The 15786-nt window shown below is 32.4% G+C and overlaps 1 protein-coding gene across 5 annotated transcripts in view; it reads left to right on the forward strand.

The window, feature by feature from the left end:
- Window positions 1-15786, forward strand: part of LOC129912144 (serine-rich adhesin for platelets) — a 138139-nt gene that overhangs the window by 120743 nt on the left and 1610 nt on the right. For 2 of the 5 annotated variants that reach the window (XM_055990269.1, XM_055990271.1), the window contains exons 3-9: window positions 9171-9282; window positions 11235-11454; window positions 11519-11695; window positions 11881-14016; window positions 14080-14198; window positions 14255-14392; window positions 14454-14728. In XM_055990269.1, the coding sequence (XP_055846244.1) occupies window positions 9171-9282; window positions 11235-11454; window positions 11519-11695; window positions 11881-14016; window positions 14080-14198; window positions 14255-14392; window positions 14454-14728 (3177 nt within the window). The remainder of the gene's footprint in view (window positions 1-9170; window positions 9283-11234; window positions 11455-11518; window positions 11696-11880; window positions 14017-14079; window positions 14199-14254; window positions 14393-14453; window positions 14729-15786) is intronic. The other 3 variants (XM_055990270.1, XM_055990272.1, XM_055990273.1) reach the window with 2 other exon arrangements.

Raw genomic sequence — 15786 nt, forward strand, 5'->3', positions numbered from 1 at the left:
CAAAAGCAAAAGCAATAGCAATAGCAATAGCAATAGCAATAGCAATAGCAATAGCAATAGCAATAGCAATAGCAATAGCAATAGCAATAGCAATAGCAATAGCAATAGCAATAGCAATAGCAATAGCAATAGCAATAGCAATAGCAATAGCAATAGCAATAGCAATAGCAATAGCAATAGCAATAGCAATAGCAATAGCAATAGCAATAGCAATAGCAATAGCAATAGCAATAGCAATAGCAATAGCAATAGCAATAGCAATAGCAATAGCAATAGCAATAGCAACAGCAATAGCAATAGCAATAGCAATAGCAATAGCAATAGCAATAGCAATAGCAATAGCAATAGCAATAGCAATAGCAATAGCAATAGCAATAGCAATAGCAATAGCAATAGCAATAGCAATAGCAATAGGAATAGCAATAGGAATAGGAACTTGAACTCGAATGAGAAGTCAAATAAGCTGTGATTTACCAGACTTAAATTTGAGGTGAATAAATAAACATTTTGCTTAAGTTTTATGTTCTACCTTTTAAGACACTAAATGACTACCGACAGTATTAGAATCAAAATTCTATGATAGTATCATTTCCCTTTTAAACAGGCAAACATATTCTATTTTTGTAGGACCTATTTATTTTACAGTTCAATAATGAGTCCTTATAAAAATAGTACCTATATGTATCTACCCATATTGAAATTAAAAAAAAAACACAATAGTTAAAAACTGAATAAAGAAAAAAATACCCAAGACAAGTAGAGTGAAAAATTATGTTCATAGATAAGAAAAGGATATGATGAAGGAAAAAAAAACTGAATAAAAAGCACCAAGCACCTCTAGACATCGAGACGAAGACAGGAGGTTGAGAGAGGGAGATAGTGAGAACATATACACAAAGAGGGAACTCGATCTTGACACGTAAAGCAATTTTAAAAGATGATGCACAATAAAGCACAATGCAACAAAGTGTATATGTATGTTTATAAACGTATCTTTATATGCACAAGCTCTCGTAAGTGCTCTCAATTTTCAAATAATTATTTGAAGCAGAATTAAAAGATAAAAAAAGAAGAAGAAAAAAACAACTAGAATGTTATATCTAGTTGAATAGGACCTACCTATAGGACCTACCTACTACATATAACACACAAAAGGACTAGAAAAAGAAAACTAAGACATGTGTTTTATGAGATGAAACTTTCTATATTGAAACGAATGAACAACATGAAAAATTATTATTTTTTTTTTAGAATATGTATTTTTTTTTTTTACATATTCTTTCATGCTTGTGCGGTTTTATTACATAAATTACAAATTTGTTTTTATTATTCATGTTTTTATAAAGTTCTGGTAAAAAAGAAATATAAGAGAGGAAATGTTTTTTAATTTTGAAATATATATGTATGTACATGAATTTTGTGCAAAAATAAGAACACAAGTTTAAGTTACACACTTGAAACATTAAACAAATTTTGAATATTTTAGTCAGTTTTACTTTTTTGGCAGCAACATAAATGTTACCATCATATAATTTACAATCGGGAGGTTTTTACTGACTGAGTGATATAGAATTTCCTCTACTACCCCATACAGTTTTATTTGGCTTCTAGAGATATTTTTTAACTTTTTTTCAACTCTTAACCCTTTCTTTCGAGGACCCTAAAAGTAATTTCTGCTGATTATTTTGATTTTTGTTTTGTTAATTTCAGCCCCACGATATTATCATCTCTTGATTTAGTTAACTTTGAGATAAATTAATTGAATTTTGTATTTCAGAGTTAAAGGTTTTGTGTCCTCTCTTCCTGAGGGCTCTAGAGTGATGTTTAATAGAAAACAAAATTTAATGTAAATAAATGTAAGTAAGTCACGATGTAACGAGTCGTGGATGTGACATATAAAATATTTCTATTGCAAATAATTCAGCAACCAGACGTTCAAAAAAATGTTCGTTTTCTGTTATTAATAGAGCTCAAAGAGACTTTTCTTTTAATTTCTCATTCAACTGATTTGGAGGAAATGTTTTGAAAAAGGATTTTTCTCGAAAATATGAAAAAAATAAATTTGTAATTTTTTTACCTGAATCCAAAGGCCTGTTTACAGTGAACTCATATCTGTAAACCAAAACTTGTTTAAAGATTTTTGTCCTCAGATATTTGCTTCCTAATGTAAAAAAAACCAGTTATTTCAGTTATTTCAGTTATAAATAGAGCTCAAAGAGACCTTTCTTTTGATGTTTCACTCAATGAATTTGGAGGAAATTTTTTGAAATGTATTTTTTTCGGCAAGAGGTTAACCTTGATTTTTGCTCGAAAATCAAAAAAAAATAAATTGCACGACTGGGGTCGCACGTACTTGCTCTTATGCTTAAAGTAACTATAATGTTAAAGCTTTTCATTCAAGAAATTTAAAATTTGATATTTTGAAGAAATTTCATAAGTAGTATAAAAAAATTAAATCTGTTTTTAAAATTAATTAAACTCTGTTTTAAATTATCTTAAAAAAAATAAAAAATATGCCATTTTATTTCTTGTATAAAAAGGTATTTTTAGAAAAAAATTTTCGAAAATTGTAGGAGCCGTTTTTTAAAAAAATAATTTTTTATATATAAAAATTTTTTAACATTTTTCAAAAAAAAAGTTGGTATGCCATTTTGAAGAAATAATTAATTTACACATAAAAACTAAATTTCAAAATTTTTCATTGATTCGTTTTCAAAAAATTGATTTTTCAAAAAAAAATTTTGAAATATTTTTAAAAAAACCAAAAATGCGTTTTTTGAAAATTTTCTACAATTTTAATATTATCTTTACTTACACACTTTTGTATAAAAATTTTCATTTAAATCGGGTTAATGTTGTACGAGATATTCAGAAACGAAAAAAACCGTTCTATGACAGGTACAAAAAATATTTTTTTTATTTAAAAAGTTGGCTATTATGTGTAGTACTACACACAAAAATTTTAATCAAAATCGTTAGAGCCGTTTTTGAAAAAAATTAACTTTTCTATTTCCGTTATATGGCAGGTACCGTTAGTTTTGGTCATAAAAAAAAAAATTTCAATTTCCCCTCTAGGGAATCACCAAAAACTGCTAACCACCAAGTTTGAAGAAAATCACTTCACTCGTTTAGGCTGCAGCTCCAGATAGAGACAGACACACAGACAGACAGACAGAATTGCCGGACCCACTTTTTTGGCATTCTCCATCATCGTAATGTCATGTAAAATTGTTATCTCGAGTTCGATTTTTTTTACGAATCCTAAACTTGCCCTATAGTACCTATATCGCAAGTAAAAATAATTGTAATTTTTTTGCCTAAATTCATACGCCTGTTTACTGTGAAATTTTAGGTGCAACCTAAAATTTACTCCGATACTTTTGCTTCAAGTTATTTGCCTCCGAATGGAAGAAATATTGGTTGTCCTAAAAGTCGGTTCACGGACTTAAATTTAACGTGATAAAATCATAAGACAATCATTTTTATTTAAACAAAAAACTCTTTGGTTTGAAACTAATATTATGATTTCTCATGGATGCCATAGTCAGAAATAGGACCACACTGGAAGCACCCACTTTCAAATACAAGAAGAATTATTAAAATCGGTTCACCCGGTCGAAAATTCTGAGGTTACAAAGTAAAAAAAAAAATTAGTTATAAACAATTGGTCATATCTCAGGCATTAATGAACCGATTTTAAAAATTTAAAGATTTAATTGTCTTGCTAGACATAAGTTATAATATTTACTCATTTTGTTTAAAATGACAACAATTTTGAGAAAGCTCCTTTTGTTTATAAGATTTCAGGAATTTGTAAAAACTAACATTGCAGCTAGGTTTCTCATCCCCAAAAACATATAAAAACACTCCCATATTGCGTTGATCTTAATATCTATACTCAAAGCTGGTATAAAATTTAAGCTGAGTAGGGGTATAGTTTTTTTCAAATTAACTCGAAAAATATGGGTCATATAGAAAAATTTATTTAAATAAAAGTTATAGGAATTTAAATTTTCTAAAAGTTTTACCTATATAATTTTTGTCAAAAATCAAAAATGGCCGAGTTATTCACTGAAACGTGTTTTAACTTTAATCCAAGATGGCGGCTTTGGCTCAAGGTCGATTTTCCGAAAAACTGGTTTTAAGCTCTCAGAGACGATCTAATTTTTTCCATTTCAGCTTAATTTTGTATACATCCCGACTGGGCTAAAGGTACAACTCACGAACCAACAACTTGTAATTAAGTGCTATATGTTCCAACCCTTTTGCGATTTATAGAAAAAATCAACAATATTAACTATCATGATTTACAGATTTCAAAACAAACAAGACAATTATTATTATATTCAGTATACTTTGTTTTTGTATAAAAAAGAAATGACGCGCAATATGAAAAAAAAATCAATAAAAACTACATACAATATTTCTGCACTTAATGTACACTTTCATACCATCACTAAGCCTACCCCTTAAAACCCCTTCATCACTTAGACACAATATCACTCATTTTTTTTTAATGCAGCAAATGTAGTTGGCTTCCTGTTAAAAAATGCATGCTGCCCTTCCCTGATTGTACCTACACTCACTGGTGTTTGGCTAACAGGAATAAAATTATAGACCTTCAAACAATCAAAGGAGGTGCAGCATATAGAAGCCCCCTAAACCAAAAAAACAGCAAAGTGAAATTAAATTGGTGATTGAAACGCAGATGACTATGCGACGACTAACGCCTGGCTCAACGTTATCGGCTTCGACAACAAACCACCTCCACTCGAGTCCTACATAAAGTTCAAATTGTTTGGTTGGGTGCTCCGTGTTGCTCGTGATTTTTTTTTTTCACTTTTTTTTCAACAGGAGTGTTCAACTCGAACCTAAGGCCAAACATAAATAAACAAAGGAAGCGCGCAAAAAGGATTCCATGTGAATTTTTTTTTATTTTATATTTGCGTAGTGTGGCGGTGGAGTGCACCTGTCATCGCCCCACTGCAGCAGACTCACCCTGCATAGTGCAAACACACCTGCGCCTGCTGTTGGGGAATTGGGAGGTCATGTTAATGGCCAAAGTGGCGACACGACACGTGGTGGTTATAGATATGTATCTAATTCCTGTTTCTAACATGCTTGGAACATTTATTTAGTGGAAGTATAGCCGTCCGTCGTCGTCATCGTCATCGTCGTCGTTCCTAGTCGTGAGTTGGTTCTGGCAGAGCGAAAGTTAATTGTCATGTAAGCTTGGCTAAAAGCATTTTATTCTTGTTTTTTTTATTTTGTTTTACTTTGATATGAGTAGGTATATGCTGGTGTTAGTTTGCAGGTGTGGTAGGAACCTAACTCACCTGGACGTCCGACTAACCAAACGACCGACGGGGCGAAGTGACAGACGGTCATGCTTGTTGCTTAGCAATTTGAATTGTGTATATATTCCTTTGGCAATTTTTTTTTCTTCCTTCATAGCAATGATGGCTGTTGTGCCAATAGAGGTACAAAAAGAGAGAAACGAACGAAATCCATTTAAGTGATTTTGCCAGCAGTACATAGTATAGAATATATCGCCACTCACAATCGCAAGTCACCTAGATACTCGCCGATATATAGTTTTTTTTTTATATGACTATGACCAAACAAGGGTTGAGTGCCTTGTCAAGGTTTCGTTCTAATTTATTTTGCTTGGATTAAGTTTGTTTTTTTTTTTTTTTATGTTCCTTTTTCTTTTGCAATCTTGTCATGTCCACTTTTGTTTCCATTTCGCTAATGCTGCACAAATCCTTTCACAAGTATTTGTTCAAGGAAAGGCGACATTCGAAAGTTACAGTGCAACAACAAAAAAAAGTAGTAAAAAGCTTGTAATGAAAGTGCAAGGGAAATTTTTTTTATTTTCGTTTTAAATATAGACTAGATGTATTGATTTGTTTCGATTTGTTATAATGTAGTGTTTAGGACTTGATATTCTTTCGTCTGGATGCATTAAAGGAATTTGTAGTTCATTAAAGTGGTTAAATAAAGAACATAGCTAGATTGTGTGTGATAAGATTTGTTTTATAAAGTGGGCTTCTTTAATCAATTTTCTTCTTAGCCGAAAATGTTCTTTTTTGGGTATATGTTTCTGACGTTATTATTTTTGTTCTCGTTTTCGGCACGAACAAACTTCCAAATTAATTAAATAACTTAATTCACAATGTTTGCAATTGAAACCATTTTATTCTTAAAAAAAATTTCCCAAGCAACAAATCTTTCAAAAAAAAAAAAAAAAAAAACGATTTTGAACCACTCTAACTAAAAAAAAATCTTTATTTGCAATAAAATTTTTTTCAATGCAAAATATTTTTATTTGCAATAAATTTTTTTAATGCAAAATGTTTTTAGTTGCAAATTTTTTATTTTATTTATTTTATTTTCAATGCAAATTTTTTTTCATTTGCAATAAATTTTTTTAATGCAAAATGTTTTTAGTTGCAAATTGCAATAAATATTATTTTTTGTTCAAAGATTATAATTATTTTTTTCAATGCAAATATTTTTCAGTTGCAATACAAATTTTTTTTAATGCAAATATTTTTCAGTTACAATTAATATTTTTTTTTCAATGGAAATTTTTGTATTTGCAATAAAGATTTTTTTTTTTTTAATTTGAAATGAAGAGCAAATGCATTAACAATAAAATGATTTTTTACAACCCTGGTTAAAAGCTTTTATTTGACAATGAAAATTAACCCTCTCTTAATTCGGAAAAAAAAATACATGCTACATCTGCACATGTATGATACTTTTGCTTTGAAATCTAATCGCAGCGCAGGTTTAAAGGTGACTGTAAATTATTTAGTTCAATTCTTTCAAAAGTTGTCATTGCAATATTTTAAGATAACATTTGAGAACCCTTAATAAAAAATACCCATTTTTGAAGTTTTCATGTTTCTACAAAGTACAAAAAAAAATGAAGTAAGCAATTGCGACAGCGGAATTGCCTCTAGTAGCTTTCTCTTTATAGCCTTTTATAAGAAACTCAAAATTAGTTGAATGTAGTGAAATAACTACCAAATGCAATAATGTAGTCAAATTGTATTAAAACCAAATAATCTTCAAACCAAATAATCTTGTTTATTTTGTGTCTTGCCTATAAATTGTTTTTTGATGCATAACTGGATCTGAAATTTCTATTAAATTAAAAAAAACTAAAAACCAAAATTGAATCGTAAGTTGTAAAAACGGAATAAGTCCATTCTGCAAAATTGTTGGGAAAACGCAAAAAACTGAATAGCTTCCGTATTTTACTGTTTTCAGATGTTTGACTTTCAGACAAAATAAAGATTATGTAGATTTGAGTAGAATGAGACAAAAATTATATTTCTATCGGTTTAAAAACCTTGGACTTATTCCGTTCTTACAACTTGCGGTTTGAAATTTCACCCAAAAGCCAAATTTTGAATGAAATAAACATATAATTTATTTAAAACAAAATTTTTAATGATAGCAATCGATTAACTTTTGATAGAGTTTGAGTAATCAAAGCAATACATAGTAAAACAAAAATTTTTGTTATGGTCTATTTTTTACTTGAGTAAAACAAAAAATGGGAAAATAAAAATAGGTTCGATTTGTCATTTCTCGGTTAATTTTCAATGAAAAAACTTTTTCAGCCCAGCATTTTGAAGGAAACTTAATCTTCTGTATTTATTTAGAGCAATGCATATGACTATCTCAGCCCAAAAAAAATACCGTTAAAAAGGCAAAAAAAAACTCAAAAAATCGCTTTTCTTAACTTTTTTTCATGTTTTTTGACCTGTTTTGGTATGGAAGTTTTTTTTTTCAATTTTTCAAAAACATTTTTCCGATATTAAATTTAATTCTCTTCAACAAATTTTAAAATCAATTTACCAAAAAGAGGACTTTTGTACCCCTATCTTCAATTTCCACCCTCTCATTTACTCCGCGGTATTATATTCTCTTATAACCCATTCAACGTTTTCTGAAATCAAAACTCGTAAACGTCTTAGTTAAGACATAATCAATAGCCTGAAATCCTGAATTTATTCTGTTCTTCAAACTTATAAAATTTTTCAACCCCTGTAACTTCGACACCCAAAATAATTTTTTTGTTTTTTCAACTTGGAAGATGTGTCTACGCCTAAAGATTAAATTTCCATCAAAAAGTCAATTTCGGAAAAAAGTGGACTTATTCCGTTCTTACAACTGACGATTCAATTAATTAATTGATCTTTTTCAAAATTATTTTTAAATTTGAAATCATTGCCGTAGCATGTTTACTTATTATTCGATTCAATTCAATTCAAACACTGATCCAGTTTCACACACCTGTATTATTAATATGTGAACATACCTGCATTTAAATTTGAAAACAAACTTTCCTTTGAAAAAAAAAAGATACAAAAAAAGTTACGTATACGCCCCCACTGACCAGTAGATAATTTTTGTTTATTTTTAATGATTCAAGTCTTTTTGACAGGAATATTTCACAAAAGCTTTAACTTAATAAATTTCCCAAATTTGTCTTCAAAAGAAGGGGGAAAAATTTCCCAAAACAAAATACTCATTTAATGACTTCAGTTAGTATTGGTAAATAATAATTTAAAATTTACCTATGTGACCCTGTCTCTCTCTCAACCAGCTGATCATTCTATTAATACAAAACAAAATTAACACACAAGTGTTTATTAAAAGCTTTCTCCCTCTCTCTGTATTGTTTATGTATTCCTAAAGTCTCACTCTCATCAAACATAAACAATAATAAAAAAACGAAGCTTTTTAATACTGAACGAGTCTGATTAGATTAAAGTCCAATCAGAACAACAACAACAACAAAAAATGCAAACATGAGAAATTCAGTAATAAATACCCTCTACCAGTAGATGATTAATTTTGTTATTGTTGTTTTATTTAAAAGTGGTTGTTTGTATTGAAAGCACAAAACTTTGATCAGCAGTATTTATTTTATTTTGCGCTGTATTAAGCTATTCAGCAGCCTTTGAAGTAAACTATTCAGTCTAACGCCATAGAAGCTATCAACAACAGACTTGACAAAAAGCAAACAAAAATATATCTACTTCTGGTGCTAATTTATTTTTTCTTGTGTTTATTCTGAGTAATCAAACAATTTGTTGTTATATATTGTTTAGAAACAAATTTAATTGTTTTTCTTTTTTTCTTAATTACAGATCAATGGGAATTTTGTTACCTCCGGTGTCACAAGTGACAAATACACGCATCAATCTTACGCAACATCATCGAAATCGTAGTTTAGATAGCGCCCTACAGCGGATACCTGAGGTGAGTTAAAAATTTAATTTAAGTTACAACCTAGTTTTATTTTTATTTTGTTTTCTGTAACAAAAAACAGACAAAATTAAACTGCATTCAAAGTTGAAATATATTAATAATTCCATTGCTACTTCAGGTGCAGTGTCGTTCGTTTTATTTATTGATTGTGAAAGGTGGAGGAGAGTCATTGAAATTTTGATTTTATCAAAAGGCTTTTGTTTTGATAAGTGCCTCGCGTTGATATGTCATCCAGTCATCACCATATTCAGAATTTGAGAGCTTTTTTTATAAAATAAAAGTGCTTTTGTGCTGTTTTCATTTTATATCAATTCAATTAAATTTTTATTTTTATTTTTGAAAGGGCAATGTTTTCACGAAATTTATTTTTTATTTTATTGATTCGTTGTGTTGGCTTCAAAAAAGCCTTGGGTTCCATAAAAAGTTATTTAATTATTTAGTTAAATAGTATTTGATACTTTGAATTAGTTTCATTCATCAGGGCATTAAAAAAAAATCATAATGGAAACCAAAATGCATTTGATGAGTAATTGAATGCTTTCTAAAATGCTTGACCTTTAGTCCCATTCTAAACAGAATTCTTTTTTGTAAACTATCAGATTCGCCTCCAGTAAAGTTAAATTTCATAAAAACTACTTCATTTCCAATTGATTATGGAAAAAATATTTAATATCTAATATCTCTTTTATCTGAACTTAACAAGCGAATGCATGTATTCGACAAAACAACTAAGTTGGTAAAGATCATTTTCCACTTCTTCACGCCATCTTTATACGTGCATTTTTTCGAGTAAATGGAGCACACTGTGTTGACTTTCCTTTCATCGGCATAATCAATAAATCAGTAAGTGTATGCTCCTGATGAATGTATCTCCTGCTGCTTTAAAGACTTTAGATCAGCTGTTATAGTCGGCGTTCGGCGGCGCTCGGGCCGTACTTGACATCTCAATCTCTAATAAGATGTTCTCCAGAAAAAGACCAAAACTTGGAGACTGGCATCATTATGCCCCAAATGATATAAGACCTTTCAAAGAAAAAACCAAAAACTCCATGAAAAAAAACGTATCCATACCTCCTCAAGAAAGGTTGAGTATGGCTGCTTTAGATGGTAGTAGCCTATACGTCATAAATTAAATATAGGTTTTTCTTGAAGGTTTGAAATTGAATTAATAATTATTTTGCATTTTTTCACTGTGAGGATATTGGCATTTGCATTTCGAATTCTACCCAATTTGGGTCAGAGTTTGTGCTGACTCCTCAGAAAGATTAGAAATCCAGGTTCTTAGAAACATAGATTCCGTCAACTGCCATTACGATCGATTTGGTTGATAATTATTTCTTTGACCAGGAAACCTCAAACTTCTATTGTGAAGTTGATATGACACTTTGCCATGACTAAGTCCATTTCCTGAATGTTGGTGTGTAGGTTGTGTCTTTCGATCTTCAAACCATAATTAAATACAAAGATGCCCTTCTATTCGACCTTTGCGTTAAGATCGACAAAAACAATCATAATTTTTTCGTTCCGCAGTTCTCTTACGCCATTTCTTTCTATTTCTCATCTTGGAGGATTTCTTCAAAAAACAATAAATCAAATACTTTTTTGAAGTCAGAGAGAAGTGAAATCAAAATCAATGTGTTAGATGGTCAGTCCTAAATTCTCATCATCTAGCTTCGACTCTTGATGCTATAGGTCTAAAGCCAGTTCAGTGACGAAACACTGAGACACAGAATTTACATCTGTGTCTCAGTCGCAATTCTTGAACCAGTCCCTGTCTTAAACTTGCAATTTTATTTTTACTACGCATTGAAAGTTGTTGACAGAGTAGCCTGGCACATCCAGGATTGCATTCGCCAAAGCCAATAACATTCTCATCTTCAATTTTCAATAAAAACATCAAATAAGGCTACAAACTCAGTTTTAACCTTTTGTCTTAATTCCAGGTCGAAGTATCATCACCAAATGCCGAAAGCGAAAATACATTCTGCACAAATTCCATTCTCGGTTCGACAATGTGCTCCAAAATTGTCACATCAACAGTGAGCAGTAATAGTCCAATATCATCAACTTGCATCGTCGACCAATCGCAACAACAATGCAAATTATCATCACTTACATCATCAACATCATCGTCAGCTTCCAGTGGTAATTCTAGTGTGATTGGTAAGCTCTTTCAATTTTTTCAACCCATAACTTGAACTATAGCGATCTTTTCTTCTTTTTCCAGTTGAACCCTGTTCAAGAACAAAATCGAGTGAGAATCCCAGCTGTAACAATAATAATAGTTGTAGTAATTCTAGTAATAAACCTCCCATAGTTGTTCCTTTGTCCAAAGTTGCCGTCGCAGATAACAGCAACAGTAAAAAGCGTGAAGACCTAACAAGCTTAGGTTCTGACGATTCAGGTGAGCCAGACATTTCTTTATCTTTCGCGTGCAGCTAAAATTAATCATGTGGTTATCGCTGTTGTATGACGCTTAAGCCTCAAGTGCCAACGATAACCATCGTATTAATAACTGCAATGAGAATTCTCCATTCAATTACTATTCGTCCACACTATACAGAGTCTAATTTATATTTTTGCTTTTAGGAATAATCTGCGGTTCTGAATCCGATCAAGTCTCTCTGAATCGCATTCGCCAATCACACGAGAGTCTAGATTCTGGAGAAATGGATGCAGAAGAGGAGTGCATTGAAATCCTCGACACTACATCCATGGATGAGGAATACGGTATGCTGCAGTCAGACCTATGCTTCTATCAATCACCAGAAACCGACTGTCAAACTTTAAGACCCCGAAAAAGACATGAAGAACAAAGAACACCCACTTCAGAGTCCATGGGTGAAAATCGAACGACGACACATTATCAAGTGGAAAACAATCGCATTTGTGTGCCAATATGCATCAACAGCCCATCATCACCATTGCCCAATGATAGTGGGAGTGATTTGGCGACACCAACATCGCCATCATCTGACGACAACATCCCACCCCTGTCAACGGGTACAAAAGCTCAAAAAGCCAGCGATGCCCTGGAACCGGCCAACAAGTCAGAGCACATCCGAAACGAAGTGCTATTTAAAAATTTCTTTGGTGCCACCAAAAATGCCATTTTTCGCACAGCGCAGAGTATAATTGAAAATCATGAAAAAAAGAATGCAGCCAAGATAAAAGCTGGCGAACAAGGAGACAACACATCCATTGTGACCAGCGACATTAAATCTCCGACAGAAATGTCAAAGAAAAAAGAATTCTTGCGATTGATTTCGTCCAATGCAAGCAAAAAGGCTGCTGCTGCAGCAGCCACCAAAATCAGTTCACCCACAGACGAAATCCAACCTTTGCCAACACTCACAGTTACACCGGTTACTGGGACAACACCCACAGAACCAGAAACTAAAACGTCACTCATCAAATCAGGATCGATTTCATCATTAAATCGGCTGAAAGCTGTTCCCGGTGTGGTTAAATGCTTTGTCCGTGAGAAAGAACCACTACGTGAACCAACAAAGACTGAGAAGGGTCCAAACGGGCTATTGCGTTTCTTCGAATCGCCCGTCTTCAATATACATTTTGCCATCCATTATTTGTTCTATTCCAAGGAGCCGGGAGTGCTCAGTTTTATTGGCAATAAGATTTTTAGTTTTCCCGATCAAGAGGTGGATCTGTACATTCCACAATTGATTGTAATGTACATTCAAATGGATGAATTGGCTGAAGTGCTGGATCCCTATTTGACAATTCGATGCAGGAAATCTGTTGATTTCTCATTGAAATGCCTCTGGCTGCTAGAAGCATATAACTATCAAGTAGATTCGAATTCCCCATCAAGCAAAAAGACCCAGCTGGCATTGATGAAGGAAATTTTCTCGAAAAAGGAGCGCAAGCAACTCAAAACACAGCAAATCGTTGCTTCTCCAGTCAAGAAAACACACCATCGTTCACAATCAGATGCGACGGTGCTTCTTAGTGGATCACGACTGTCGGCAGCGAAGATGCCATCATTACCATTCCCCTCAACTCCGGCGAAACTTTGTCTGGGAGATCTAACATCTGGCCGGGCGTTCGACAATGGTTGCACATGTTTTGAGTCAGTTCGTGGAACAGTAAATGATTTACTTGGCCATAAGACAGTCTGCATGTGTGGCGCCCCTAAATCAGCACCACAGAAGGAGTTCATGAAGGCTCTGATCAATGTGGGCAAGAATCTTACATCCCTGCCATCGAAAGCTGAAAAGACCAGCGCACTGAGAATGTTCTTAAACTTAATTAACAAAAATCTTCCCGCCCGAGTATGGTTGCCATTGTATTCAGATATTCCACATCATGTGGTTCGTATCACTGAGGAAAAGACTGCAGTTCTCAATTCCAAGGACAAGACGCCATATATCATTTATGTTGAAGTAGTGGAAGTCAATGATATCTACTCTTCGCCGGTAATTCTTAAAATGATGCCAAGTTTAAGGCATACAAAGAGTGAGGAGCATTTGGAGTTGAAAGATTGTTGCAATAGTGGGATAGGTGGGGCAGGAAAAACATCTGAATCTTCGACGGAATCACACAATGGACTAGATTCTTTATTGCATTCGTGTTTGGATGATGTGTGGTCGCAAGAGGACGATGAAATAACGGCGCAATATTTGAATATGCGAAAACAGCTGTGCGAGCGTGATTCTGTATCTCAAATGTCATTGGATTCTTGTGACTCAAGGGATCAAGGTAATGGTAAAGACTTTGTACATCATTTCAGGAGGGAATTTTGTTGTTCTAATTGGTTTCTTTTTTCAGGAATTCCAGCCCTATTTAATATCGGCGATGTTCGGACGCGGCACTGTAACAACTTGAATTGTGAGAACACAAAATCGTTCAGTAATGATCCAGAAGATCCTTCCGCTGCTGCTTTAAAGGTTTGCCACTTCAATGATTTATCAAAACTTGATATTAATTTTTGAAAATTTAATAGGAACCATGGCACGAAAAGGAGAAACAAATACGAGATTCCTCTCCATATGGTCATCTTTCCAACTGGCGTCTGCTTTCAGCGATTGTGAAATGTGGAGATGATTTGCGTCAAGAACTTATGGCCACACAATTACTTCAAGTGAGTTTTCCTTTTTGTGATATGTTTTGGATCTATCTAAACTCTCATTTATCTATTTCAGATGTTTAAAATAATTTGGGATGAAGAAAATGTCGACCTTTGGGTGCGACCATACAAAATTGTTTGTTTATCAAATGACAGTGGGCTGATAGAACCGATTTTAAATACTGTATCACTGCATCAAATCAAAAAGAACTCAAATAAAAGTCTTAGAGATTATTTTATTGATGAGTATGGTGATGCTGAGGGTGAAAAATTTAAAGCAGCACAAAAGAATTTTGTGCAAAGCTGTGCAGCTTACTGTTTGATTTCATATTTGTTGCAAGTTAAAGATAGGTAAGTGTTTTGAATGGTGTTATGTTAGTTTTTTGTTGTACTGTACCATTTTTATTTTGATGGAAAAAGGCATGTTTTAGTTACAATATGAAGCTTACAGAAATTTTCTTAGAGTTTTTCATCAGAAATGCATTTTTTTGACACCATGAGTCTTAGATACATGCAAATATAAAATAGGTTGTTTTTTTTAGACGCGTTGATCTTTTTGTTTTAGCAAGATGAGAAGATTCGCTGACTATACATTAGCTAAACAAATAATGGTTGCTTTCTCTGTATGACAAGTTGTCTTGTTGGAACCATTTCTCCTCCAAATATGATTTCCAATGACATTAGAAGTAAAAAATCACGAGTCATTTGCCTGTAGCGTTAGCCCCTCCTGGTACTCTTCGCATCGGCTTCGGAATTAAAGACAAATAACGGCTTCGGCAAGTAAACCCCACAAAATAGTGAGCCAGAAATGAAATCAAATCAAACTTGACAATGTTTTCTATAAGTTTGGTGAACAGAGACCGAGTTTCGGAAATAAATTTCAAATATGTATTTGTAAACTTTAATTACTTAACCGCCGAAAAAAAGTGTGTTGGTCTGTCCATTTTTTTCAAAGCGATTCAATGACTTTTCCTGAAATTTTGTTTAATGTGTGTATTAATAATTTCTTCGGAATAGCATACATTTTGTGTTTTTTGAGAAATGTTTAAAAAAAAACACAGCTAGAAAAAATTCCAAAAAACCAAAAATTCATTTGAAAACCATTTACAAAATTTGTTTCGTTGTTTTAAAAATAAATTAAAACTTTTTACATTTTTTTATAAAATGAAATTCAAATTATTTATATATAAATACTATAAAAAGCTTTAATATTCTTAGCAACTTTAACCACCAAAGCAAGTATGAGCGAACCACAAATTTTGTCTGTCAACCAACACAAACGAATACTTTAGTTTATCCTAATTTTATAAAGCTGCGTACTGAGTTACCAATCAAAGAAACTATACTGATAAAATTTAAGTGTTAGCGTTTTATTTGCCATTCAAAAGTGGGCATCAAAGTTTTTTTTT

This window comes from Episyrphus balteatus, chromosome 2 (genome assembly GCF_945859705.1).
Source record: "Episyrphus balteatus chromosome 2, idEpiBalt1.1, whole genome shotgun sequence".
NCBI lineage: Eukaryota > Metazoa > Arthropoda > Insecta > Diptera > Syrphidae > Episyrphus > Episyrphus balteatus.